Below are 26,933 nucleotides of genomic sequence, written 5' to 3' on the forward strand. Positions count from 1 at the left end.
CATGATGCAGGGCTTGATCTCACGACCTTAGGATCATGACCTGAGCTGAAGTCAAGAGTTAGACACTCAACCAACTGAGCCACCCAGGTGTTCTGAGATTGTTCCTAACTTAATGGCCTGCTTTAAATCTTCTATTATATGGTAGAATTTTGTGGTCTTTCATTTGGACATTCAGCATTTCAAAAGAACCATAATAGTACAAAGTACTGTTTCCAATATCTGGTGAGAGTTGACACTTATTTTGAAGACATATAAAGCAATTAAACCTCACCAAGAAAGGACTCTTAACGTTACTTCTAACTATACTCAGCAACTCCATGAGCATTTATTATAAAGCTCCTTGTCCAAGAAACACAGTGCTAGGTAATGCAGGAATATAAAGATGAAAAACACAGAAATTTCATCTATACTCATGTCAGCCTTCAAGAGGTTTATAATCCAATAGAATTTAAATGGAGCCTATAAGCTAATCTTTCATGTTGGCTTTTAATTTCCTGCAATTTTGAAGTATTCAGAAGTATATAGACAGTAATAGTAACAATGTATAATCAAGGTGCTATAAGCTAGGCAATTCCAAATTGGGCTAGTTTTGATGGAGGTTTAAATAGGAGAAACAGCGACAGTATTTCAGTACATTGCATTCTTCCAAAGAATTCACCTAACACAGCAAGTAGCTGAAATAGAACTCAAATCCAGACAGTGGGATAGCACAGAGGCAGTTCTCACCCCTTGCTCAATTATTGGGGCAGGGGATGAAGTCACCTAACTCTCATAAGTTTTATTAAAATGATTACAATTTTGTATCTCTAATAAAACGAGTTTAAAAGTTTTGATTTAGATTAAGTAATTTTTTAGGCTGGTCATTATTATCCATTTTTATTTTTCAGTAAAAGTTGTATACATTTAAAAGTATAAAACAGAATGATGTGGTGTGGTTAAGTCATGTTTTCCTTAAATTACCCACACAAAGTCATTTATCAAAAGAAATGAATAGTACAGTATACTTTTATTCCTTTGCATAAACTCAGTGTTTTCACTAGTTATTATTAAAAATGTATTATATGCCTCTCTTTAGTATGTATGATCATACTGCAGGTGCTAGGAAAGAAAAATGGTGTCAGATTGTGCCTAACAGATTGCAAGGGGCATACTAATGTTCAAGAAATATTTGTTGATAGAATGAATAAATGATTGCATCAACAATTCTTAATATTTCTTTTTTTTGTTTTCTTTTATAGTTTTTATTGATTTATTTATTTTAAGAGAGGGAGAGAGAGACAGAGAGACAGAGAGAGGTGGAGCGGGACAGAGAAGGAGAGAGAGAGAATCCCAAACAGGCTCTGTGTTGTCAGTGCAAAGCCTGACGTGGGGCTTGATCTCAAGAACCTTGAGATCATGATTTGAGCTGAAATCAAGAGTTGGCCGCTTAATCGACTAAGCTACCCAGGTGCCCATATTCTTTATGTCTTTCAATAGGCTTTTATGTAAAAGAACTGAACTAGCTCACAGAAGTGAACTAACTTGTCTGGAAAGACCTACACCTAATCAGTGATACAGATTAATAAAAGCAAATATTCAAAATGCCTTCAAATATTTGCCTGGACACAGAAACCATAAGTATTTAACCTTTAATATTTGGAGATTTGTACTACCTTCAAGTTAATTTTCAAAATTCCCAAGTATTATTGAAACAAAACAAGCCAATAGCTTAATTTACACAATTTCCAAATCAGCTGTGGATCTTATGTTCAAGAACAACTCAAAGAGGTCTTCAGAATCAGGCTCTTCATTTGCAAAACCCAAACTGTTCTTACCCTGCACAAGTGGGTAATTGGCTACGCACAATTGCTCTACAAATGTGCAGCCAGAACCACCCAATACAACCATTTGCTTTTACATTTGGCAGAAAAGTGTTGTGTTAGCGAGAAGCCTTTGTGTTGTGTTTTAGCGCTCTAGTGAGGGCTTTTCCCCTTCTCCAGTGCCTTTTTAATGTTACATCATAAACATCTACAAACGAGGATTTATAATACTGATGCTTTCCTATGGATGCCTTTAAGCTGCTTCAGAATTATCCCACTATTACATTTTGCTCAGGTGAAGTTAAGGTGGCTTCGAAAATGGAGATAATAGCACCTATCCCACAGTGTTGATTAAGGATCCAATGAAATAATGTGTTTAAAGTCCTTAGCACAGTTTCTGTATCGAAGTAAGTGTTCAGAAATGTTAGCTATTAGTGAAAAGAAAAATAGCATCAATAATATTTTAAACAGTAATTTTTAAAAATTAAATTATGTATTTTTTTCCTGGGCAAAATATTCAGTCTTCTTAATGACATACAAAATTTCGATTCATGTTTCACAGACACTAAGAAACACACAATGGGACACAGGTAGAGGCTTGCATAAGTATTCCCAATTAAAATGATAATGCTTTTGCTAATTTTCAGGTGTTAACGGTCCAATAAAATGGAAGGCTATGAAGGCAAAAGTGTCTCAGAAGTGGGGCTGTGCTGTGAGCCCTGGCCAAATGCAATGAATACTGAAACTGCAGACCGAGCTTTTGAAAACAAACTGTGTGTATTACTGAAGTGCATTTAATGACTGCACAAAACCGCAACCTTTCCCAGAGAACTCAAACAACACCTACCATTTTGAAAGAGTGTGCTGGAGTTGAACACTTAAACAAGGAAAACAAAATAAAGGAGGCTTCGTCTCAAACTCCAGCTCCTTCCTCTTCAAATAAAACCCCATAAGGACTACATAGTTTTGTTTGCAAGTATATGAAGTCCAGTTGCCTAAACATTTGTCAACAATAATTTAATAACAACACATATGCAGGATTTCCTTGAGGAAAAAAAACACATGTGTTAAAAAAAGATACATTTTTACCAAGTTTTTTTTTTCTCCCCCCTTTCCCTTTTCTTCAAGGGGGATATCTCAGACCGGCTCTAGAATTCTCTTTCCAAATTATGCTTTCTGATACCTTGCTTGAAAGCAAGTAGTATTAATCAAACAAAGGAAGGGCACTAGGGAAATCAGAAAGATGTAATGCAAGCAGTTAAAAGTGACATGACCTTCTGTAATGTCGCTCGTCACAGACTTATATGCCACACGCTGGAGGAAGGTCTTGAAAGAAACGGATTCCCTGGTACTATTCCTTGAACGTAATACTAATAAAGATGACATTTTTAAAAACACACGTAGACAGCCCCAAATGCAGCATGCCAGCTACATTACAGCCAAAGAATAAGCAGATAATGTTGTTTTTAAAAGCCTAATATTTCTTCCTTCATATTCTGTATTTGCTGAACACTTGTCATTAACATATAAAATATGTGGCTGCACTTTTTAAAAATCCATTTTCAAAAGGAGCAAGATTGCATCTGTAGAATCTATATGTTATATAGTTGCATAGGAGCTCTTTTCGGATTATGACTTTTAATTATAATTCAACACAACTTAAATGCTTTATGATTTGCAAGGAAATAAAAATTTTATTTGGCTGAAAATGTTAATAATGGTGCTGGTAATCTGAATAAAAACATGACATGTTTAATGTTACTGCACCAGACAATGATATATAAGGGAAGGGAACAAGGGATGTGGAAAAGGATGACTGAGGTGGCGAAGGGATGAGAAAAAGTGGACTCGGGTAAACTTCATTGTTAAAGTCATCCTGGAGCAGTGAATCCCAATTACTGCTTTTTAATGCCAGTTTAGGGTGCATGTTTTAAGACAAAACTGACCAAAGGGGATTAAAATGCCCATCAATAATTCTAGAAATACTCTGTATGATGATTTTCCCAGGAATGAAGTCTTCCACTTATTTATAACTCTTTAAAGAAAAAGGAACCAAAAGGATCCTGGCTATGTCACTCTTGTGAGATGAGGATTGAGTACCACAAGGCCAGAAACTCTCAAAAGCCAAAGCTGACACAAACCGGGTTCTTTCATCTGTTTACTTTTTTCCTGGGGAATAATCTTTGAATTAAATAGATGTTTTGCTATGTTCAGAATGAATAGTTGCACAATTCAAATTGCTTTACTCAAACACGGTCTATAAAAAAGCAACACATTTAAATTAAAGAAGAAATCACTGCTGTCCAGATGTGCAACTGCATGTTAAAAAATTAAAGAAAGAAAATTGTCACAAAAGAAAGAAGTTTCATATTTAATTTCATATTCATAGAACATCCAAATGTGTACAGATGCTTATATTTGGACACATTACAAACTAAATGCCTATTTCCACCCTAGAGATATAGAGGAATTTGGAGAGAACGGTATTCTTCAACATGGTCTGGAGTTCATTTATACCATTTTGTGTGTGCATAAACCAAGCAGAGCATGCATTTGTGTGCCAATGAATTTATTACATGTGTAAATATGTGAAATTATTGAAAGTCTATGGATTGAGAAGATGCCTATAACCAGTCAGATTATTTCAGATCACTGAAAAGTACCAGGGGTCAAGCTAAAGACTTCTGTGGTCAATGAGATCATTATAGGTGTGCTTGGGCTGTCATTTTCACAACAGCACATCTGCTCCTCACGAAATTTTTGAGAAGGAACTTTTGCAAAATGAATGGCGCAATTAAGCTGCACATGTAATTTACTCCACGTTTGCAAGAATAAGAAGAGTCGTAAACAGGTCTGGGATACACTGTTTCATCTAGTATATCTCAAAAGCGACTGGATGTATGATGGCTGCTTAGTTTGATTCACGCTATTAAAGATTTGACCTTGGAGAATTTCAGCCACAGTAGTCATCAAGATAACTGAACCACTAGATGTAATAATAATTAGTGTGATAGGCTTGCCAGTGAGGTTGAATATATTGCAATACAAAAGAAGGCAGACTAAAAAGAAAAGCACTATTACTTACTGCTAAAAGACTTCCTGATTTTCACAGAGACACTCAAATACAATTATTTCTTCTTGCAGAATGCATTTCCTTGGCTCATTCTGGGAAGTGCCATGTTGTAATTTAGTCTGATTCTTAATAGGAAATGTGGCTTTAATGTGGCTATCAGATGACTTTTGATGCATGCCACTGATTACATATAGCCTGTACTCTGCATCATCAACAACAACATTCTTATTTGCAGTATAATACGCTTTGCTGTAAGGTGCAAGGGCAGTAAATTTACTTTACTGGTCAAGAATATGTAACCTTTTATTTTATTAAGTGTCAGCTTAATATGCAGGAACCCTCTTCCATTATGAAAGACTAAATATAATATAAATTCTATAATCAGTATAAGCATCTTAAATGAATTTCTTTTCATATTTCCTTCTGAGTATTCTTAAATGTTCATTCTTAGACTTACACAAAGCACTGTGAAAGGAATTCTAGTGTTTATTTGAACTATGTCTCCATCTAAAGGCTTCACAATGTATTGTGTTTTTGCTGGCAGGAAAAATTCTAAGCTTGGTGTCTTTAGGATGGTGCATATTAATTTGACTGAGCAGGGAAAAAATAGGTCAACTCTTAACCAACAGTGTGCTTTTTAAATAACAATGCTTTTTTGAAACTATTTTTTTTTGGTCAGGTTAGAAAAGAAGTATATAAAAAGCCCCCCAAATTGAATTGTTTAATATGCTTTGCGAAGTGAAATTAAAAGATCACTAGACGTAGCGCTAATCTATTTTATAAAATTTACTATTTTCAAAGGCAAATTTCTCTGTGAATTCAAAGTAAGCAGATCTCAAATAAAAAAGAAAATTATGCACTCGAGCCTCTCTCTATAAAACCAGATTTCCATTCCAGAAGCACAAATTTGTTTTAAAAAAAAGGAAGGGAGGGGGTACAATTTTAAATGTTTCAAACTCTAAAGCCACCGTAGGAATTTTTATTTTAAGTATCTCATCAAGAGTCCACATTATCCATTTAAAACATTTTCTGCCAAGCAAGAGGAGGGAGCCGTGTGACCTCTGTTAGACTTACCACATCTACATTCTTCTCAGAAACGTGCATTGTTCTAACCCCTGCAGACATGTTGGGGAGCATTAAAGCTGCAATAGTCAAGAAGTCCCTCTTCAGGTAAATGTAAGGTTTAGCACATAGAAAAGAGGAAAATGCTACACTTTGCAAACAACAGAATTTGAAAACAACGACAACAATCATTTACCTTGGAGATTAATGTTCGCAAACTTTTGGACCATACTGCTCTATTAGGTTTGACGCACTTTTTACAGAAATTCACCGCTACTCCCTATTTTAAGCAGTCTGTTGGGGGTAATGGAGGGGTGAGGGGAATAGGTGGACATGTGTGGAGAAAAATATTCCGACACTAATTTGATTTTCTTTTTCTTTTGTTCTTCTTGTGCCTAGAATATTTTGAAGCCTGAGAACATTATGTGAGAAGAATCTAACTTTGAAAAGAGACTGCGTTTTGAATGTCAAAAATCATAGTCAGAAAACTTTAGTTTTTTTTCTTTATATCCTTTTTCTATAAATAATAATGATAAAAATATTTTTTATCTCTTTTTGTAAAGAATAATCACCTCACAAAAGAAAGCCCATGTGGGTTTAGACCTACATTTGAACTGGAAAGAATGTCTGTGGTGAATGGCGAATTGTAGCATAAAAGCCTGAATGAAAAGAATGTTCACGAAACCTCACATAAAACCTCCGTAACCGTTTTATCATGAGCTTCCCACAATATAACACAAGAGCTCTATATTCTAGGAAAAGCTTGCCTGGTCCACTTATCATGTCTGCTTTATGTAGTGTACTGTATGATTGCTAAATTAGTGCATAATGCATTTATAATATTTATAGTACCAACATTTAGTTAAATAACCTTTATGTAAGATTTATGTTGATTTTTTTTATTTCTCATTTAATGGCAAATTATGAAGAGCATGTTTCATAAAGATAATTCTCCATTTAAATTCATCAGTCCATTAAATATTAAAATTATGTTTCTGATGCAATCGAGAACAAATTTGTCCAGCTTCAGTGATTATTTGCACTCATAAAAATTAGGCTTGATTAATAAAATTTAAATGCTTGATTAAGTTGACATTTTCATGTTCTATTCTGATTTATTAAAATTAGTCCCTGTGCCCAGGCCTGGTACGCTAGTGTGGGTTTACCTTCCTCCTTCTCTTAGTCGACATCCAGAGAGAGGCTGTTAGGAAGGTGTATTGTGCTTTTGGACTCAAAGATGGTTTCAGAAAAATGCCCTGTTCCTTGCTCACAGCGCTGCTGGCCCTGGTCTTTATGCATTGTGCATGGTGGAGGTTTGTATTACAATAAACAAGAAAAATGTTTCTTTCAAATATCTATTGATATGATCTGGAAAACGGCATTTATTTATGGTATTTCTGTAAAACCAGTTACGAAGAAGCTTTCATCTGTAGAGGATGGGTCAAATTTCTTCATCTGCTTTTTTTTTTTTTCTGATACAAAGTACAGTTTTTATATTTGTGGGACTTCCATACACATAGCAGGGGGGTTATAGACACAGGAAGTCTTTCTGTGACAGTGCTGTCTTTGTCTATAAGCCTAAAACCAAGACTGATGGTCATAGAAAACCATCCTTTTCAAGAGCATTTACAAGGGAACTCTTCAAGAGAAGAAGTGACATACAATGTTTAAACCCTCATTATAGCCACCCTGGTTTGTCCTGTTTTCCACATGGTCAGGTGCCTAGTTGTCATTTATTGTGTCCTCAGTATAAGACAGTAGGTTGTCTCTTCAATCCTCACAAGACCTCAACAAGGTGGGTATTATCCCTCTTGTTGATGAGGAAACTGCAGCTCATGGGAATGAGTAAATTTGTACAGCCAACAAGGGGGAAGGTCTTGAGCTAAATCCAGGTCTTCCTAATTTCAAAATTTGGTCTTTTAACCTCAACCACCTGGAAATGAGTAGTGGCGACACTCATTTTTAAGATGTTTTTGATGCTGCCTGTGGGAGCGTCGCTCAGTTGGAAATTCGTTTAGATGAACTGACTTTCTTCCATTTAAGCATGCTACCAAAATATTTGGCTATTTAAAAAAACAAATGGCATGGTACGATAGTTATTTTTTCTCGCATGATGAAATAAATTCAGTAACAGATGACGGAAAATGCCCTTGAAGGGATATTTTAGTTTGGTTACCTACATGTACCCTTACAGTTCTATGTACAAGATGGTGGAAAGGCTTTAAGGCTGCATGCCCTTGATAAATGTGTATCATATAACACTAAAAAAATTATGAATATAAAACGCTCAGAATTATTGGACCCCTATAATAGTTCTGATTTACCAACACTTTCCACAAGCAGATAAAGACATACCATTTGGTTTCTACTTTTAGTCTGTTAATTGAAGTCTTGCACTTTCTTGTCACCTTTCCGAACCAGGACAATAAATCTCCACAAATATCACAGGAAACCCTGCGCCAACACCACCCGCTACAAAGGGTATAATGATCAGGACTAGCAATGCAAACTAGTCAAGGGGTCATGAGTCAGCTACACTACAAAGTGCTTCTGTTGACTGTATATCCTACCTCCCTCACCATAATGTTTCAAGGAGTTTTGGCTAGCTACAAGGAGATGGCAAAATCATTCACAAAGAACAAACAGGCTACCACTAAAAAGAGGGAGAGGGAGAATAACATATCCACCCTGGGAACTGAGACCCAAACTGTGAGTATCCTTTTTTCTTCTTTCCTTCAGCTCCCTCTTCAATTAGAGAAAGGACAAAATTGTGGGGGAAGACCTTTTAGAAGAACAAAGGTAATAAAAACATTTGGTTGACATACAGGTAAACGCCTGGGTTGGACACTTTGGAGAACCACCTAGGTAATGAGTTTTTTGGATCTAAGGGAGGCTTTGAAGGGAGTTTAGAAAGTTGGCTTTTCAAGGAGTTTCTGAGACACCAGGGGTGATTCGGGGCCCAAGTAAGAGAAAATCCATTATTTATGGGGGCAAGATACTCAGGTTTATTTCAAGGTTGCCAAGACAATTCATTTGGTGGAACAGGAGCTAGCTTTCAGGGAAGAATCCTCTAGAAGAATGAAGCTCCTCTCTTTATCTCTCACATGCGTCTTTGGAGAATCTGAACAAGGTGGGAAGGATTCAGGCAAGATATGAGAGTAACTACAAGCATCCTCTATGGCAGCTACCGCTAACTTTAATTCTACCTTTCTTCTGAGTCTTAACAGATCCAAACCAACAAGTATGCCTTGCAGTGAGGAGAATCTTTAGTAAATTGACTTTTAAAAATAGAAATGTTTTCCTTTACATCTTTCTCTGTATGAACTGAGATGTCATGTACAGGTAACACTCATCTTCTACTGTTCTATAATTTTATCTTTCCAATTTGAAGTTTTGCTACAGTCTGAGAATAGAGTAGAAAGACAGCCAATATACTGAAGAAGTATTAAAGGCAAACATGGAGTTAGTGAAAGGGACAGACTGAAGGGTGGAATAAGAACTGTGGTCACAGATGAACAGACCCCTTTTCTTTACATATGCAGCACATGCACATACATCTGGGGTGATCTAAACCCCTTTTGGTTGCACACCCTGCAAATCATATACACACCCCTATTATTGCATCTATTATATTCATGTACTTGACTTAGTTGTTTGTTTCTCTCATTAGACCACAAACTGTCCTGGGAAGGGACCCTCTCTTAATCATCTTTGAACAACAGCTAGTGACACGCCTGTAGATGTTTAATAAACTTTTGTTGAATGGAAATAGTCCTGCATAAAAATTAGACAATTTTTGGGGTGCCTAGGTGGCTCAGTCAGTTGAGCGTCTGACTTCGGCTGAGGTCATCATCTCGCAGTTTGTGGGTTTGAGCCTGGCGTTGGGCTCTGTGTTGACAGCTCAAAGTCTGGAGCCTGTTTCAGATTCTGTGTCTCCCTCTCTCTCTGTCCCTCTCCTGCTTGTATTCTGTCTGTCTGTCTGCCTCTCTGTCAACAATAAATAAACATTAAAAGGGGTGCTTTGATGGCTCAGTTGGTTAAGCGTCCAACTTCGACTCAGGTCATTATCTCACATTTCATGGGTTTGAGCCCGGCGTTAGGTTCTGTGCTGACAGCTCAGAGCCTGGAGCCTACTTCAGATTCTGTGTCTCCCTCTCTCTCTGCTCGTCCCCCATTCATGCTCTTTCTCTGTTTCTCAAAAATATATAAATGCTAAAATTTTTTAAAGTGAATAAACATTAAATAATTTTTTTAAATCAAAAATATTAGACAATTTTTGACCCGGAAAGAAAGATTAGACTAAAATATTTATATATTCATCAAATATTTTTTGAGCAACTGCTACACTTCTGTGTCTGAGACATCTTGCTCTGTTCTGGGAGTAAATACAAAAACGTAAGATACAATGAGAATAATTTCGACCTGGTGATAAAGACCCACAGTGAGGTGACTATTACGATATAGTGAGACAGGTATGGGATCTCAGAGGGGTCAGTTCACTTATCTTCTTGGTATGACTTGGTAGGGGCATGCTAGTGGTAGGGGGAGAGAGTGAGAAAGTCAGGGATGATTTAGTAGAGAAAATGATAAAGATGTGAGGTGGTTACCCAGGAACATATACATGAAATATTAAAATCTTACTGGGTGGCAAAATAGTATTAACTGCCAAAATACTTAAAATGTACACAGACTTTGACCCAGAAATTCTCCTATGACGGTAGTCCTAAAAGGCATTACCAGAGACCTGACCAAAGATTTGGTTAGAATTTTATTTACAGCATTAATTGAGATGGAAGAAATATCTGAAATACTTCTAAAAGGAGTGTTTAAGAAAAAATTATTCATATGGTGAAAATTATGTAGCTAGTAATAATCATGGGGTTTTCCACTGATTTAAAGGATCCTCTGGATATGCTGCTGATATAAAAAGTAGATGTACTGGGGCACCTGGGTGGTTCAGTCCATTAAGCGTCCAACTTGATTTTGGCTGGGGTCATGATCTTGGGTCATGGTCTCATGGCTTCATGGGTTCGAGCCCTTCTTTGGGCTCTGTGTTGAAAACGCCAAGTCTGCTTAGGGTTCTCTTCCTCCTCTCTGTCTGCCCCTCCCTTGTTTGTATGCACTCACTCTCTCTTTCTCTCTCCCTCTCTCTCAAAATAAATATTTAAAAAGTAAATGTAAAAGTAGGTGTACTAACTGTGCATGTAAGGTGATCCAATTTTTGTAAATGACATGCCAATGCCATGAATATATTATTTTTAAGGAAAGAGTAGAACGCATAGAGAGAATGTATCACTATTTGGGAAACCACAAATACACTCTGCTCCAGACATCACTGCTTCCAATGCAGCTGCTATCCTGGCCATGCTCAGTCCTGGTCTCCTGCACCCACCACCCCTCAAAGCTTCCTTTTTCCCCAAGGTGGGAAGCAGCAACAGGAGCAGTATGCTCCTACTCCTTCTCCTCCTCCTCCCCGCCCCCCTTCCTCTCCTCCCCTGCCTTCTCCACCTACCCCCTCCCTGTCCCCTGGTGAGCGCACAAGGCCTCGACCAGCTGCTGCCTGCTGGTCAACTCCAAGAAGGTCCCTCCAAGTTCCTGGTGCAGCTCGAGGAGGAGCCTCTGAGGCAGACCCAGAATAAGGTGCTGGGGAGACCCGGCTTCAGTGGCTGCAGCGCCACCATGTAGCACACTTGGACCTCAAGCCCTTCACATGTGGCTCCTGTGGCAAGCACTTCAAGAGCTCCAGCCACCTGTCACGTAATCGCACCACAAACTGTGCCAGGGGTGGCTGGCTACACGTACGTCCCCCAGAAGCATGTGTGGCTTCCAGGACAACTTGAGCCTGGCGCAGCACATGTGCTTCCACAAAGTTCGAGATCTGGCCTGCTCTGCTCCTCCCTGGGCCACCATGTTTGTCTCACACAAATTTACCGGCTTTGCAGAGGTTACCTGCTTCCCCTGGGTAACCCAGGTACCCATCTACATGATGAGAAAGACATCATTCCTTCCTTCCCCCTGCTTCTTACTATGCTACACGGACAAAGTTGCTGCCCTCCGGGGGCCTGCTGAATGGGCGCCCGTGGAATGCCTGGGAGCCAGTTAGAACCGTGTTCTGGTCCAGCCTCAACGTGGGAGCCTTTGCAAGCAGCAAAACCTTGGTTTCCTGCGCTCCCAAGTGGTGAAACATTGTTTTGTGGGTAAAAGAGATGACAAAAGAGCAGGGGCACTGCCTGGTTCATGTTTGTAACTCCCTCTTCCACCCAGTACCCTCACCCTTTGTTCAATAAACATTCTGCATTTGGAAACAAAAACAAACAAAAAAAAACATACAAACAAACAATTCTGCTGGAATTCGGGGGAGACAGAACTGAAGGTATGGTTGAATGGGGCCTGCCTGTGAGGGGATCTTCCACAACATGCTTGAAGATGTTGGAGAAAGACCAAAGCGGCCCGAAAATCAGAAGTTTGTCTCAGAAGGGCTCATCTTCCTAAAGGTCTTGAGGTAAGAATTCAAGGTGTAGTTGGGATAAAGCTGCCAGATAAACACAGAACATCTAGTTACATCGGAATTTCAGATAAATAATGAATACTATTTTAGGATAAATATCTCTGTTTATCTCAAATTTCAATTTAACTGGGCATCTGTATATCTACTGGCTAAATCTGGCAACCTTAAATTGGGGGTGAATTCAGAGAGCTTTAGGGGCTAGAGTTTGAGAGAAATCTGCGGGGTACAGGCCTTGGCATCTACTGAGACTGAGGGGATAAGAGCATGGTGGTGAGGTGGGGGGCATTTGAGCAGTGTGGAAAAATTGTAGACATCTATTGGTCAGTGTCCAGAGCCTGATGAGGTGACGATCATTGATGATCACTGGTGTCTGGGGACACCAATCTGTCCGGTGACTGATTATCTGGCACAGCTAAGCAGTTGATGAACAGCTTTGAGGGCAGTCATAGGGGATAAACTTTTCTACTGACATCTGATTGGCTGTTTGGTTTCTACTTTTTTTTTTTTTTTTAATGTTAGTGACTGTGTTGGGAAACTAAAGGTTTGGTTCTTTTCATGGTCCTTCTCAGATTTTTGCAAGCTGGTGACCTTCTGAAAAAATTGAGAAAATTGCTGTTGAAATAAGCAGGAAGAAGAAAAAACTGATCATCCATTTTTAGATGTGTTTACAGGCTGTATGACTCAGTGCTGCTTCTGTTAAGAGCAAGTATGTGGTCTTTTTTGGTACTGAGATGCAAACAGAGGAGGCTTGTGGTCTATGCTACTTTCCGTGAATGATAAAGTACTGAAGCAGAGAAGGTCTAACTGTACATTCAAAGTGCTTTGCTTATGGAGTCCTCTCTTCTCAGCCCGCTTTGGCCAGCCTCTTTAGATTCTGTTAGGAATATCTCACTTGTTCAATACTCTACTTATTCAAATATTACACCACGGACTTCTTTGCAGCTGGCTGAGAAAAGGACAAATGTATTTGGTTTACAGGAATTCAGGTCAAATAAGCAAATGTTTCTTTGCTGGCTTGTATTTGGTGGACCATCCCAAGTCGTCCAACCACCGGCATTTCTAGCAACAAAGACAATTCTCTCTCCATAAGCTTTATTTCTATAAATAAGTGCTCTGGGTTTAATGGGAACAGATCCAACAAGAAATAATAGTATGATTCTAAAGGGGAAAAGCAGAATTGAGGGCTTTGCCATTTAAGGAAGCTAACAAAACATTTCAGCATTTACTAAAGTATTTTAGCAAGGCAGAATTTGGCTCAATTTGTGTCACAGTCACATCATGAATCAGAGAATGATTTCATTGATTTACCCTACTCTTTAGTCTTTTAATGCCTCCATTGATTAGGCAACTGAGATTGCTATGTGGGAGGAGTATCATGACAGTACAAATGAATGTTCTTTTAAAGTGTAATTAAAAAAACACCTCTTGAAGAATTTTTGTATATCAAGAACATTAAAAGTCTTTTAATCACTAATTCTCATCTCTGGTTTACTCTTCCCATCCATGTTCATCTGGGTGGATTGAAGGTGGTCCTACAGGTCATGAACAATTTTGAAATCAGTGGGGTCACCTGGGATCAAACAGGGACCAACACCAATTTTTGAGAGGTCACGGGGAACCTCATAAGAAGGATTCGGGGGGATACTTGATTCCATATAAGGCTCTGGACACTTAGAAAGTAAGCCCTTGGGAAGAGCATGCCCAAGAATATACCATGGAAATAGCCTGGGACTTTAGAACAGGGTACACTCTAGGTTCCTATCTCACTTACTCTATGGAGTTCATTATTTATCTTCTTAGATTTTGAATTTCCTTATTTGTAAAATGATGATAAAACCATTTAGAGTAATTTACTTGATAAAGTTATTATAAAGAATTAAAAGAGATAGTGTGTATAAAAAGGCTTAGCAGGATACCTGATACATAGAAGTTGCTTAATAAATAACTGTTGCATTTCCCTGAAGAGAAGGAGGATATGGAGGCGAAGTGGGGAAAATGAAGGTTTTCCATCAATCTGCATGCTTGAAGGTGGAATTCATACTGCTGGCTTTTCTACTGTTTTTTAATGTTTATTAATTTGAGAGAGAGAGAGAGAGAGAGAGAGAGAGAGAGAGAGAGAGAGAGAGACCATGAGCAGGGGGGAGGCAAAGAGAGAAGAAAAGAGAGAGAATCCCAAGCAGGCTCTGTGCTGTCAGCACAGAGTCCAATGCAGAGCTCGAACTCATGAACTGTGAGATCATGACCTGAGCAGAAATCAAGAGTTGGATGCTCAATCAACTGAGCCACTCAGGTGCCCTGCTACTGGCTTTTTTAAAGCTCAAGCGAGAAACTTGCTCTAAAGGTATCCAGGGAGACATGAGATGTATCAAAATACAGTCTCGAGAGTAATGCACTTGACTGGTGGTTAGAGGTAAAAACTTCAGACAGATTGACAGACTCTAATACCCATTCTGCTACTTTCCAACTGTATGCCTGTTCTGTGTCCCTTTGGGTAAGCTGGCTGGTTTCTCTGTATGTAAAGTACTAATAATGAAACCTATGCCTCACAAGGTGCAAGAGACCGCTGATTTGCTTGACCAACCCAGGTCTTTCCTTCTCTGAGACTTGATTCCCTTCTCTCAAGGAAGGGCTCTTATGGCCATGCTGATTCCACATGAGAATGTTCCCTTGCTTACCACAGAGGAAGAGATCACCAGTTGGCACTTAGGATGACCCAACCCACTGGCTAGGCAGATATAATCAGCTTTTCTCTCCTGGGGGCGAGATGAAGGACATGAGGAAAGAATGTGCCTAACATGGTGCCCAGGGCGTAATGAGCATGCAGTAGTGTTTAAGCCCCAAGTAAAGGCAACTTCCTGGCATCTACTCTTTAACTTAGAAATTTCGGTCTACAGTAACTATAATGTGGGTAGTTGGGACAAGCCTAATGGGCACTGCAGGAGGGACTTTTCCTCAGGGTTTGGAGTGACAGCTCAAACCAAGACAAGTATGACATTCCTGTCTTTATATCCCCTTCATTGCCGAGACATATCTGAATGAAGCATGTATTTATTCAACAGGTTTTTTTTTTTTTTTCTGGAAAAGCCTAACAATTCTCATGCCAGAAATTTTAATGTCATGGTCTGAGTGTAGGTAGACTCAGATGTAGGACTGCTTATTTTTAACAAGTCCAATTGGGAACCAGCAGAGGTGAAATACCACTTCTAACCACGCCTCTTTCTCATATGCACCTCTGAGTCTACAGCATTAGCCTCAGGAACGGCTGTTTCCTTACCCTGTTCTCAAAGGGTTCAGCTCATTAAATGCAGCAAAACTTACTCGGCAAGGATTACATCTCATTTTTCTCATTAAACTAGAACAGGCACCACGGTAGAGAAAAGATAGGGGGTTTTAGCTCCTATAATTTTAAGCATCCAAGAAAGGAAATGGTCTCCTTAATAAACAATAAACACACAAAGAAATCCTTTCCTATGTTGGTATTAATCTCAACTATCAACCCATATGGTGAGGACAGAAGTTTTACCCATTGGTGCACTTTTCATCTCTCACAGTATTTATTTTCTTTTTTTTTCAACTTCTTATATCATGGAAATGATACTTCGGTTTTTCTCTTGCATACAAAGCTCAAGGTCAGTTTGATTTGTTTTTCTTTTATAATTTTCATCCTGATTGAATTTTCTCAGCTGAATGTACAAAAGATGTTTTTTTTTTTTAATGACAGAAAATTTGCCAGCCCACCCACCCTCCTTCTTCCTCCTCTCTCTCTGTCTCTGTCTCTGTCTGTCTCTCTCTCAAAACAGAAAGGTTTCTAGAATCACACAGTGGTGTGGTTAATAAGGACTCAGGGCAAAATACCTTCCTCCAGTGCTATGCACTATGCAGTAGAGTCAGTTAGGCAGAGCACGGCAGCCCCTACAAACACTTTCCCTTGATTTACATATATGTGTATGTATGTGTGTATGAACGTATATGTATATGTACAGAAGTGTGTGTGTGTGTGTGTGTGTGTGTGTGTGTATGCATGCATACGTGCATAAACTGTAAGCAGCAAGGTGTAATCCAGGTTTGTTTTCAAAAGGAGCAACCAGTACAAATGCACAGTTAGGTATGACAGAAGATACATAATTAGACAGATTGGATTTAAAAATTACATAAAGTCTCAACAGAGCCACTGAGTAAAAAACTGAACGAAATGTTGCGATTGCTGCTCTGGCATCTAGGAAGACAAGAATATGTGGATAGTGTGTTTGGGCAAATAAAAAGCAGTTACTGAGAGTTATGGAGTGTAGCTGGCATTTCATGAAACTTGAAGGAATAAAATGTTGTTTGCGGCTAAAGGGGAACTCCCTTAGAGATATGTCTAAAACAAAAGATTTGGTAAATACAATATTGGAATTATATTTTGGGGGGAAAAGGGCAGTAGAGAAATTTACATAGTAGTAACTTTTCAGTAGTCATAAAAATTCCTAGAGAATTGTAAACCCAAGAGGATACATGATAGACTACTATTTCCCCTGTAAAAGTGGACCTTTTACAGAAGGTTACAGTGGACCAGAATACAAGGCAGGTGTATTCTGGAGAAGGTAACAAGCAAACTCTACAGTTACAGAATTTTTCACTAAGAATACTCAAACCAATGACTAAATATTGAAGATAAGCCCCCTCATAGGATTAAGAAGCTGGAACTAAATTACCACTTTTTCCTATTTGCAAATAATCTTATTTGCAAATTTGTCTCAAGGCAACTGAATGAAAAATAGATATTCTTCTCTCTCGACAATCTCCCCGAAATAAACGCAACAAAAAAGCAATTGTCTGAGTGAGTCTCATTTCTTAAAGAAAACATCCTGGATTAATTGATAAAAGCACCTATTAGTCCCCATGACACCAATGCTTATGGCATTTGGGGCTTGTCTCTCAGTGTGAAATTTAAATATATATATATATATATATATATATATATATATATATATATCCATAAAATCCTTGCTAATAATAACTTCTCATCTGTTAATACTGCCTAACCATTAAAATCTCTGTTAACAATCTCATGTTTGGTTTGCTAAACCTTACAAAAAATGTTTTCAACACTTCAAGCTTGCAAAACACTTGCCAGAGAAAGTGGCAAGTACAAAGATGAACAAAGAGTCCCCTCCCTCAAACATACAGTCATGTGAGAGAAACAGAAATATATACAAATTAAACAGGAAAATAAACATGGTGTTTTGTTGGCAACTTTGCCATGTAGTAGATGGCTGTGCATCAGGATGTTTCTTTTACTTTGATGATAAAGAAAATTATCCTGGAGAAATTGGTTCTCCCTGTGTTACCATTTAAAGTGTGTTTTGCTTGAATTGTTTAAAAGGGAAATTGTTTTAGGTCACAGGTATGTGTTTGCAACCGTGATGATGCTATTATAATAAAGTATGACATAATGTTACTCAACTGATGATCAAACAACTTTGGTTCCTGTACCCTTATGGACATGGTAGATGGCAGCAACTCCTGACTGGAAATCAAATGTAGATTCTTAATGGCCGAAAAAAAAAATCTATGTAATCTGATGAAGACAAAGAGCTACCAAATAGATTCCCACATTTGAAAAACCTTTAAAGTCTTCTCAGTAACTATCTATAAAGTTATCAGATCGCAAATGTCCTATTTGGAGAAGACACCTCCCTCCATTCATTTACATATAGGAAAGCTTTTTGAAGTTGTATGTTCGCTAAGGGTGTAGTGACTGAGATAATCTAAGGGGAATGAAAGTTGGCAGAACAACAGATATGATAATAATGTGGGGCTAGCTTTTGCTTCTCAGTCTAGAACTCTTTTTGAAAGAGAAGGCTGTCTCACAGACTCTAAAAACTTTCGAAAATGCCAGAGAGGGCAGGTGGGTTCAGTATAATTTTTCCTAGGTTAAAAGAAAGCTCTTTATCCTCCAGCTGGTAATTCTAATACAACCCTGACACAAAGAAAGATATTTGCTGTTGTTCAGTGAATGTTCATTGAATTAAGGTACTTTATGCACTTTTCCAGGCCAACAACCATCAATCATTCCTTCCTTCCAATGACAGACTACAGAGAAATGTCTTAAATAAAATACATTCGTTCGGTCTGATCATAAATAATTTCATGATATTATGTCTAAATTCGAGATTAAGACATAAAAACAAATAAGGAGAGCAAAAGAAATACTCGTTTGAAATAATCCATTTATAATTAAAAATCATAGCTCATTCTTTGGTGGGCTCTTGATTTTAGTTCCTACCAAGACAAGTCATGTTAGAAATAGGTGATACTTTTTATTCTGTTAGGACCAAAGAATTGTTAGTTTTGAACTGATTAAAACTCTCATCCAAACGTGAGTATTTATAAACAGAATTTCTAGTTTGTAAAAATGAATCGATGTTGACCTTGTCAGAGAGACTCGGAATAAGAACAAAAACACATACGAATAAGAAAGTAGAAACTTACTGTATCACGTTGCCTGTTATCTTTCCCTGATATTATCAAGAAGTAGTTCCATGTCAATAGTAACAACAAAACCAGTGGTATCATGTAGAGCTCAAAGTTCCAGACAACAAAGAGGAAGAGCTGGAGGAGAAGGAGAGAAAAAAAGATGAGTCAACTCAGACTTTCATTAAATGGACTCTCTTATCCATACTCCACTTCAAAACCATAAAACTAAATGCTTCAGAATGGAAAGATGTATCCTGAAAACAAAGACTTGAGAACTTGTTAGGCATTTTTCTAAAAGCACAAATGACCCCTGGAAACTTACTGTTAAGATTTTTACTTTAATTTCTATGAAGGAAAACTGTTATCATTACACTGTCAATGAGGCGATTTTAATTTTTCTCCCCTAGTGAAATTATTGTTAGGTTGGACAAAATACAGTTAAAAAAAAAAAGGCTGCCCAATGAGCTTCACTACATTGTCAGATACAGCCTCTATCTGCCTTGATGATAAATAATGAATCACTATTTAATATCATGGACTTTTAAAAAAAGTCTCACAATGCAACACGCTTCATAGGCAGATGAAAATACCAAGTCCGCACCCGAGAGCAAAGATCTCACATTATGAATAAAAGCACTGCTACCAAGAAGTGTAAAATAACCAGCACTGTGTACCAAGTGTGACTTGCCCTACCCACCCCACAACTCCCCACCTCCCAAGTCTTGTAATCCTGAAGAGATCATCTGAATTCTCTGGGTCTGTGGCTCTGGCTACCAAATAAGGCAACATTAAGTCAGATGATTTAGTGAAGGGAGTGAAGGGCTGGATTCTATTCCTAATGCTGACTAGTCCCATAACTTTTGGCACCACATGCATCCTCCTTTCAGGGTTTGCCCCTGTAAAATGGAGGTGGTAAGAGTATTCACCTGAGAGGCTGTGACAATTACACAGTTGAGACCTGGTAAGAAGTTAACACACTGCTTGGTACCCAATAAGCTCTCAAACCCATTTGTATTATTGTGTAAATGTTTAGCAATACCTTCTGAAACTCAGAAAGTCAACTATGGTCGACTAAAGTCCTCAGGTAGTACTTATTCTGTTACTGAGAAGTGGAAAGTCATCCTCCTGCTAAGGTTTAGTGGAACCATGGTATAAGTGGAGATTTGAGCCAGCTGGTTGGGGTAATACAGACATCTTGCATTCGACAGGCCAGAAGGGTTAGGAGCAATGCCCTAAGAACATTCCTGCCAGGCATGGCAGCATGGACCATTTGCAGCCTTCTCAATAAACCTCAGCCAAGCATACAGCTTATTAAGATGGCAGAGAAAATGAACTTGTGTGGAGTGGTAGAGAACACCCTGTTTTTAATGTTTATTTATTTATTTTGAGAAAGAGAGAGAGAATGAGCGGGGGAAGGGTAGAGAGAGAGGGAGAGAGAATCTCAAGTAGTCTCTGGACTGTCAGCAAAGACTCATGGGGCTGAATCCCACAAACCTTGCGATCATGATCTGAGCAGAAATCAAGAGTCGGATGCTTAATAGACTGAGCCACCCAGGTGCCCCAAAGTGTTTTCATTTCTAAACACAGGACTATAGACCTTATAACCTTTAACATCCCTTTCCTAATATTTAAAATGACTTCATGACATTGTGCCATCTATTTTTTATGTGACATTAAATCCTGAAAATTATATATTTTACTAAATAATTGGATATTTATAACCCACACCAATAAATAATGATTTAGTAACCCAAGAAATGAATTTTAGACAGAATTACATGGTAACTATAGATTCAAGTTCATGAATAAGAAAAATCTCAAATATATCAATGCATGAGACATAAGCCTTATCTTTTCTTTCATGAGAGAAGTAGAAGGATCTCCAGAAAAAGCAAATATTTCTATTTAAGTTTTGAAACTTATGCAATATATGTAAAGATGATACAAATTATAATTGATGGTTTGATTATTCTATTAAAATATGTTTTTAAAAGATAATTCTTTATTCAGGAAATGAATTAAGGCAAATTTGATAGACATGAACACATGTAAAAGGGAAATAATTTTTGGCTGGGATCCATATTAATTATTTACACATTTATTAGTAAAATTTAGGCTGTTACCAGAAAATATGCTCTTTAAGGATAAGGACTTTTTCTTTTTATTCACTGTTCTATCCCCAGAGCATAGAACAGTGCTTGGGCACAGTAGGTGTTCAATAAATATATATTTGCTGAATATATGAATAAATGGGCATTAGGTTCCCAAGTCTTTTAACAGAAGTCTACCTAATTATTGTTTAGTAAAAGTAGTATACAGCCACTATATAGCATCAAGTAACTTCATGAAAATGTATTCAGAATTACAACCTGGGGGGCACCTGGGTGGGTCAGTCCGTTACACATCCGACTTTGGCTCAGGATATGATCTCACAGTTGGTGGGTTTGAGCTCCACGTGGGGCTCTGTGCTGACAGCTCAGAGCCTGGAGCCTGCTTCAGATTCTGTGTCTCTCTCTCTGTCTCTGCCCCTCCCCCACTTGTACTCTGTCTCTTTCAAAAATAAACGTTACAAATAATTAAAAGAAAAAAGAATTATAACCTAGGATGCCACTAACTAGTTTCTCTCTGAGGCACATAAAGATTCTCTATCCATTCTGGCTATGCAGTCATAAACTTGACTTGGTGTGTTTTGGCCTCAGGGATGGGACTCAGATGATTCCACAGTTAACAGCACCAACTCTAATTATTTTAAATCTATTAAACGCATATATTCCATCTTGTAATGTCCACTCACTGGTGTTAGAGTTCTGATAGGTCACCCAGAATAATGTTACTTGGGACGCCTATGTCTCAGTGTTAGCTGGAGGACAGGTATTGCATAGAATAAGCTTTCTAGATGATAACTAAGTAATCAAGACACGTATCATACCTTTTTCTTCTCTAGATTCAACGTTACTAGTTACTTAAAGCACCAGTCACAAGGTATGGTTCACTGGGCACATCTCCATTGTGGGCATAGTCCTCTCACCACATCCAAATCCATACAGCAAAAGCTTTCTTAAAATACAGCACTCAGGGGGTGCCTGGGTGGCTCAGTGGGTTAAATGTCTGACTTTGGTCCAGGTCATGATCTCACAATTTGCGAATTCAAGGCCCGCATCAGGCTCTCTGCTGACAGCATGGAGCCAGCTTCAGATCCTCTGTCTCCCTCTCTCTCTGCCCCTCCCCTGCTTGTGCTCTCTCTCCCTCAAAATTAAATAAACATTTAAAAAAATACAGTACTCAGAACTGTACATGCCTAATTAATACTTATGGTATTTACATGCCCTACCAACATGGGCACCAGAACATAGGATGGGGAAGATATAGAAGAGAAAAAAAATAAAGTAGAATTTCATTAGTTTTATGGATCTTGGCAGTAGAAAAATAATCTTCTCTATTTTGCATTAAGAATCTAATAGTTGGATGATTAGGTAAATCATCTGCTGTTGACAGTATCTTTTTGTTAAAAAATAACAAGGGAGCTCTGAATAAACTCTACATACAAAAGCATTCTTTTTTTCTTTCTCAGTATCTAACTGGAGATTCCAAAAGGTCAAAGACAAAAAGAACATAAATACAGATTAACAATAAAAGGTACTTATTGAATATTTCCTATGTGCTATGTAATAGTGCTCAAAATTAGGATACGACATGGTTTCTGGATTCAGATTGCTAGGAATCACTAAGAAAAAAAAAGCAACCAGTCACTATAATATTAGTGATCATTATAATACTTGTTAGCTGGAGAGCATCCTCTAATTAAGAGAGGCCTCAAGGGAGGAAAAGTGCCTTTTAGCTTCTTGTTTCCACACTCAAGCTTCGTCTCCCTGGGGCCTATCTGCACCGAGATTGATCCTCTCTTCTTTTCCTACAGAAAGCCAAGGTAACACTCAAGACCAGGTCCTCAGTGTCCTACTAGGGCAGTACAAGAAAAATGGCTGGGAAACCTCAGGAAAGCCAAGACCATACAGGATCTATCCTTGGTCCTGACTCCACTTATTCCTAAATTGGAGAGAAAAAAGTCAGATATCATAACAGGCCAAAATGGGATGGAAAAAGAAATCAAGGAATGATTAAAAAAAAAAATCTCTGACACATTCACAGAATATAAATACAAACCATAAAAGTCCTAGCATCTATCCTGACCCATACTTCCAAAACCCAAACTGAACCTGGTCCAAATTGCTCACTCATAAATCATCACTAAATAAATGGTAGTTGTTTTAAGCTACTAATTATGAAGTGGTTTGTTATATAGCAAAAGCTAACTGATACACATCCTTTTTTCCAAGGAGACAATGGTGTATAATAAATATGGTATGGACTAGAAGACTGAAGAAGTGGTTTTAGTTCCATTTCTGCTATTTGACCACAGGACCTTGAGCAAATCAGTTTTTCGCTTCTATTTTATTCCGTTATTTATAAAATGGAGATGGTAACACCTGCCTATTTCACAGGTTGGCTGTGGGGAACAACTCATGTAAAGTATGAGAAAACACTTTATCACAAAGTACTCAGTAAGTACAAGTGTTATCAACTCAATGCTTTTCCTATTTAAATTGTTTCTGCAAAATTCAAAGACTTTATAGACTAATCCTCCAAGAATGGCCAAAATAATAATTCCTCTTTGAGAAGTTATAGCAGATGGGGAGTGTTTCTTAGAGGCATTTGTGTTTGAAAGGCATTTGCTGGAAGGAAATCTTAAGTGTTAAACAGAGGACTTGCAGTTAAAATTTTTGCTAATAGTTGAAACAAGAAAAATCCAAGTCTTTACATAAATTCATTATTTCTAGTAAATGACACTAGCATACATTGCAGATTGTGTGAAATCTAAACTCAAAACAATCAGGCTTTTAAATGTTAACCATTTTTAACAATCTCATGCCCCTTGATATAAAAGAATCTTGTTCTAAACTAGCAGTTTTGTGAATGTTAATTCCTGTCCCTATTTTTTTCACTTTTAAATCCATATACCTTTCATCTAAATCAATGTTGTCTTGCCTATGATATTAGCATCAACATTACAGAATGCAATTACTTGGTGTCTATTTGGGCTAGGCTTTCTTTTTGTTTGTTTATTTTTAATTTGGGCCAGACTTTAAAAGTAACCTAAATTTTAATCATAAATATTCAGAATGTTTTTTTTTAAATCCATAACTTATGGAAAGGTAAATAATATAATTTATTATTATTCGTGTCTTGTATCACATTACAAAAAAGAACTTTAGGGAAAAAGTCCTGAAAGGTAGGCAGAGAAGGCAGAAGATACTGTGTTATTTTGCAAGTAGGTAAACTGAGGCTCAAATTTGAGAATTGTCTAGGGACACCTGCTACTGAGAGGCAGAGCCAGGTCTTCTGACTCTCAATCCAGTGTGCTGCTTTTCCATCAATGCTCCATCGCCTCTAAGGTAAAGAATTTTATTGAATATTGATGGGCTACAGTTATCAATTATTTATTGACTGATCATTTAATTTGTAGACTTCCTGTATGTTTATTTCTTTCCTTACTCTTACTCTGGGATACCTACTTTTGTATTAGTGCAAAGAAATGGAACACCACTTCTTAGGTGTTCTGGTTAAAGGTTTCACACAGCAGAGAGGTCAAAAACTAATGGTCAAATGAGGTTTGGGGAGCCAATTTCATTCTTCCCCCTTCTCACTATCTTGCATGGTTCTGAATAATCAAGAGTTGGCTATTCACAAGCTTTTTATTAAATGGGGTCTTCTTCTATCCAAAATGTTTAGAAGAGGTTAGCAAGGTGGCCATAAAGCCAGAGATTAGAAAGATGAATGAGCCAATTACATTTTTTCAGATTAAAAAAAGCCTTCCTTTTTCACATGAAGATTAAACAAACAAACAAAAACCCTTTTTAATAAGAAGCGAAGTGAAGGTGGGCTAAGGCTTTTTGCTCATATTTAAACAAGGCAAATTATATAAAGTAGAGGGAATGATTCAAAATACTAAGATTTTAGAGCAACACCATTTCTTAGGAGATGTAAGACATGCAGGATTTTTCTTTCTTTGAGCCTGGGGTCTTGAGAGTCCCAGGCAGGACAGGGCCATTCACATCATCCTATCAATTGATGCTCTCATTGAAGTGCACTGGAAGATGCCTGCATTCAATGATCATTCAGCGCAACACATGACAGTTCCCCTGGGGGAGCACACTTCAAAAAAATCATTTAAGTTGGAATATTGAATATCCTATTCTTTTGCAAACTACAGTATATTTTAAAAAGAAATCTCATCCAAAATGATTAACACTTCCTACTGTTCAGGAAAAAAGCCTGCCCTTTCAGACTAACAGCTGTGGATCATTAGCTCTCCAGTGATGAGATGTGTTTGATGAGTATTTTTCTTTCTAATTAAGAGATGAGATTCTCTATTTGACTGTCTCTTCAGAAAGAAGTGAAGAAAAAATTCTCTGCCTACATGGAAAGGCCCTCTCCTACAAAACAATTAATTATTTCATGGCCCTTTTAGAAAATCCTTTTCCTCCCTAATTTCAATTCATTTTTTTTTTCTTAAACTTAACACATTTACACCCAGGCCCTCACAGTATTAACCCATTTTTTACCCAGCGTTCCCTCTCTGATGTTTTCCTGTTTGTTTTATCCTTCAATAATAACTATTTTAGAAAAAAACAGGATGAGGAAATGTATCAAAAGTACATATATGCTTACCCTAACAGAGAGCATCTGGTATGGTAATAATCTGTGATATGAGAGAGGCCTCAAATTAGAAGAGTAATAAATACCTACCATTTGCCTGTTGAGGAATTGGGTAGTGCAGTGCTTTACAACAAACAAAAACAACAACAGGAACAACTCTAAGGTGCTTAGCATTATATGAAAAACTGCTTCCAGTAATTAATCCTTAAAAAGAAACTATTTCACCTCTACCAATAAGACAAGCCTTAAAGAAGAAAGCTAGGGAATGTAGAGCGACACCTAAAAATAACAGCTTTTCTTTTTGAAAAAGCCATCAACAAGGTTATAAAATTCTTGAATTAAAAAAACATGATTCAAGAGTAGAGTAAGAAGCAAATGAAAGAACTCTTGGCAAATTTGTCTCATCAGATGCTTCTTTAAATCCTTTTAGGCTCAGGGAGAGAAAGGAAGGAAGGAAGGGGAAAGCATCAGCTTTCAAAAATTTGGGTACTGTGCTGCCACATCCCTCCCCCATGGTGCACTTGAAAATATGCGAGGATATTTTTCATTGCAACCGTGGGGTGGGAGCAGGGAAACACTGGCATTTCCTGGGTAAGGCTAGGGGCGTGAAACATCCTGAACTATGTGCAAGAGTCCTGCCCAGTGAAAAATTTTCCTGTCCCAAATGCTCCCAGCACGCCTCTCAGAAACATCGCCAGTTCTTTCACATAGACAACAGACCATCCCCAACTTAGCAAAGAAGAAATGGTAGGCGTACAAACAAATGTATACAGAAGAAGGGCAGATATATTTCCTAGATGATGGCAAGAATTCTGACTGAAGGACTTAGGGTGAGGCAGTAGTATAGAAAAAAATGCACTCAGTCATTAGCGTTTGCTCTAGTTTCTTTCTCGCCATCTATTAACATTCAGCATTTCTGAAAAATATGGCTAAAGAACTGGAGGTTAACCCATTCTGCCTATTTACCCTCCCTTGGATTAAGTCAGACTCTGCACATCATCAGTCTTCAGAACTTCATCTTCTGGGAAGGGGGTGGTTTTGCCTTGATTTAAATAGCCAGATGGCATCACCACCTGCTCTAAGGTCTTTATTTCTGGTTGGTTCCACTAAAGCCTTTTGTTCCACCTCCAATGAAAAGAGGAGAGAAGATAGGCAAAATGAATTCGATTGATTCCCAGCATAGTGATACTTTTCCAAGGTGATTTTAAAGTATGAGATGCTGCTCTTTTGAAGAGAGGTTTTGTTTTGTTTGGAATGTTTTCTAAAATAAACAGCAGGGAAAAGGTGACAACCTTAGACCCGATGGATTGCTCCAACT

At 37.9% G+C, this 26,933-nt stretch overlaps 1 protein-coding gene across 22 annotated transcripts in view; it reads right to left on the reverse strand.

The window, feature by feature from the left end:
- The window catches only part of MCTP1 (multiple C2 and transmembrane domain containing 1), a 537,798-nt gene that overhangs the window by 81,776 nt on the left and 429,089 nt on the right, over positions 1-26,933 (reverse strand). For 18 of the 22 annotated variants that reach the window (XM_030324980.1, XM_030324949.1, XM_030324905.1 and 15 more), the window contains one exon: positions 18,917-19,036. The exons of the other annotated variants lie outside the window; for them this stretch is intronic. In XM_030324980.1, coding sequence (XP_030180840.1) covers positions 18,917-19,036 — 120 coding nt within the window. The remainder of the gene's footprint in view (positions 1-18,916; positions 19,037-26,933) is intronic. 22 annotated transcript variants of the gene reach the window in all.

This window comes from Lynx canadensis, chromosome A1 (genome assembly GCF_007474595.2).
Source record: "Lynx canadensis isolate LIC74 chromosome A1, mLynCan4.pri.v2, whole genome shotgun sequence".
NCBI classification, from domain to species: Eukaryota; Metazoa; Chordata; class Mammalia; order Carnivora; family Felidae; genus Lynx; species Lynx canadensis.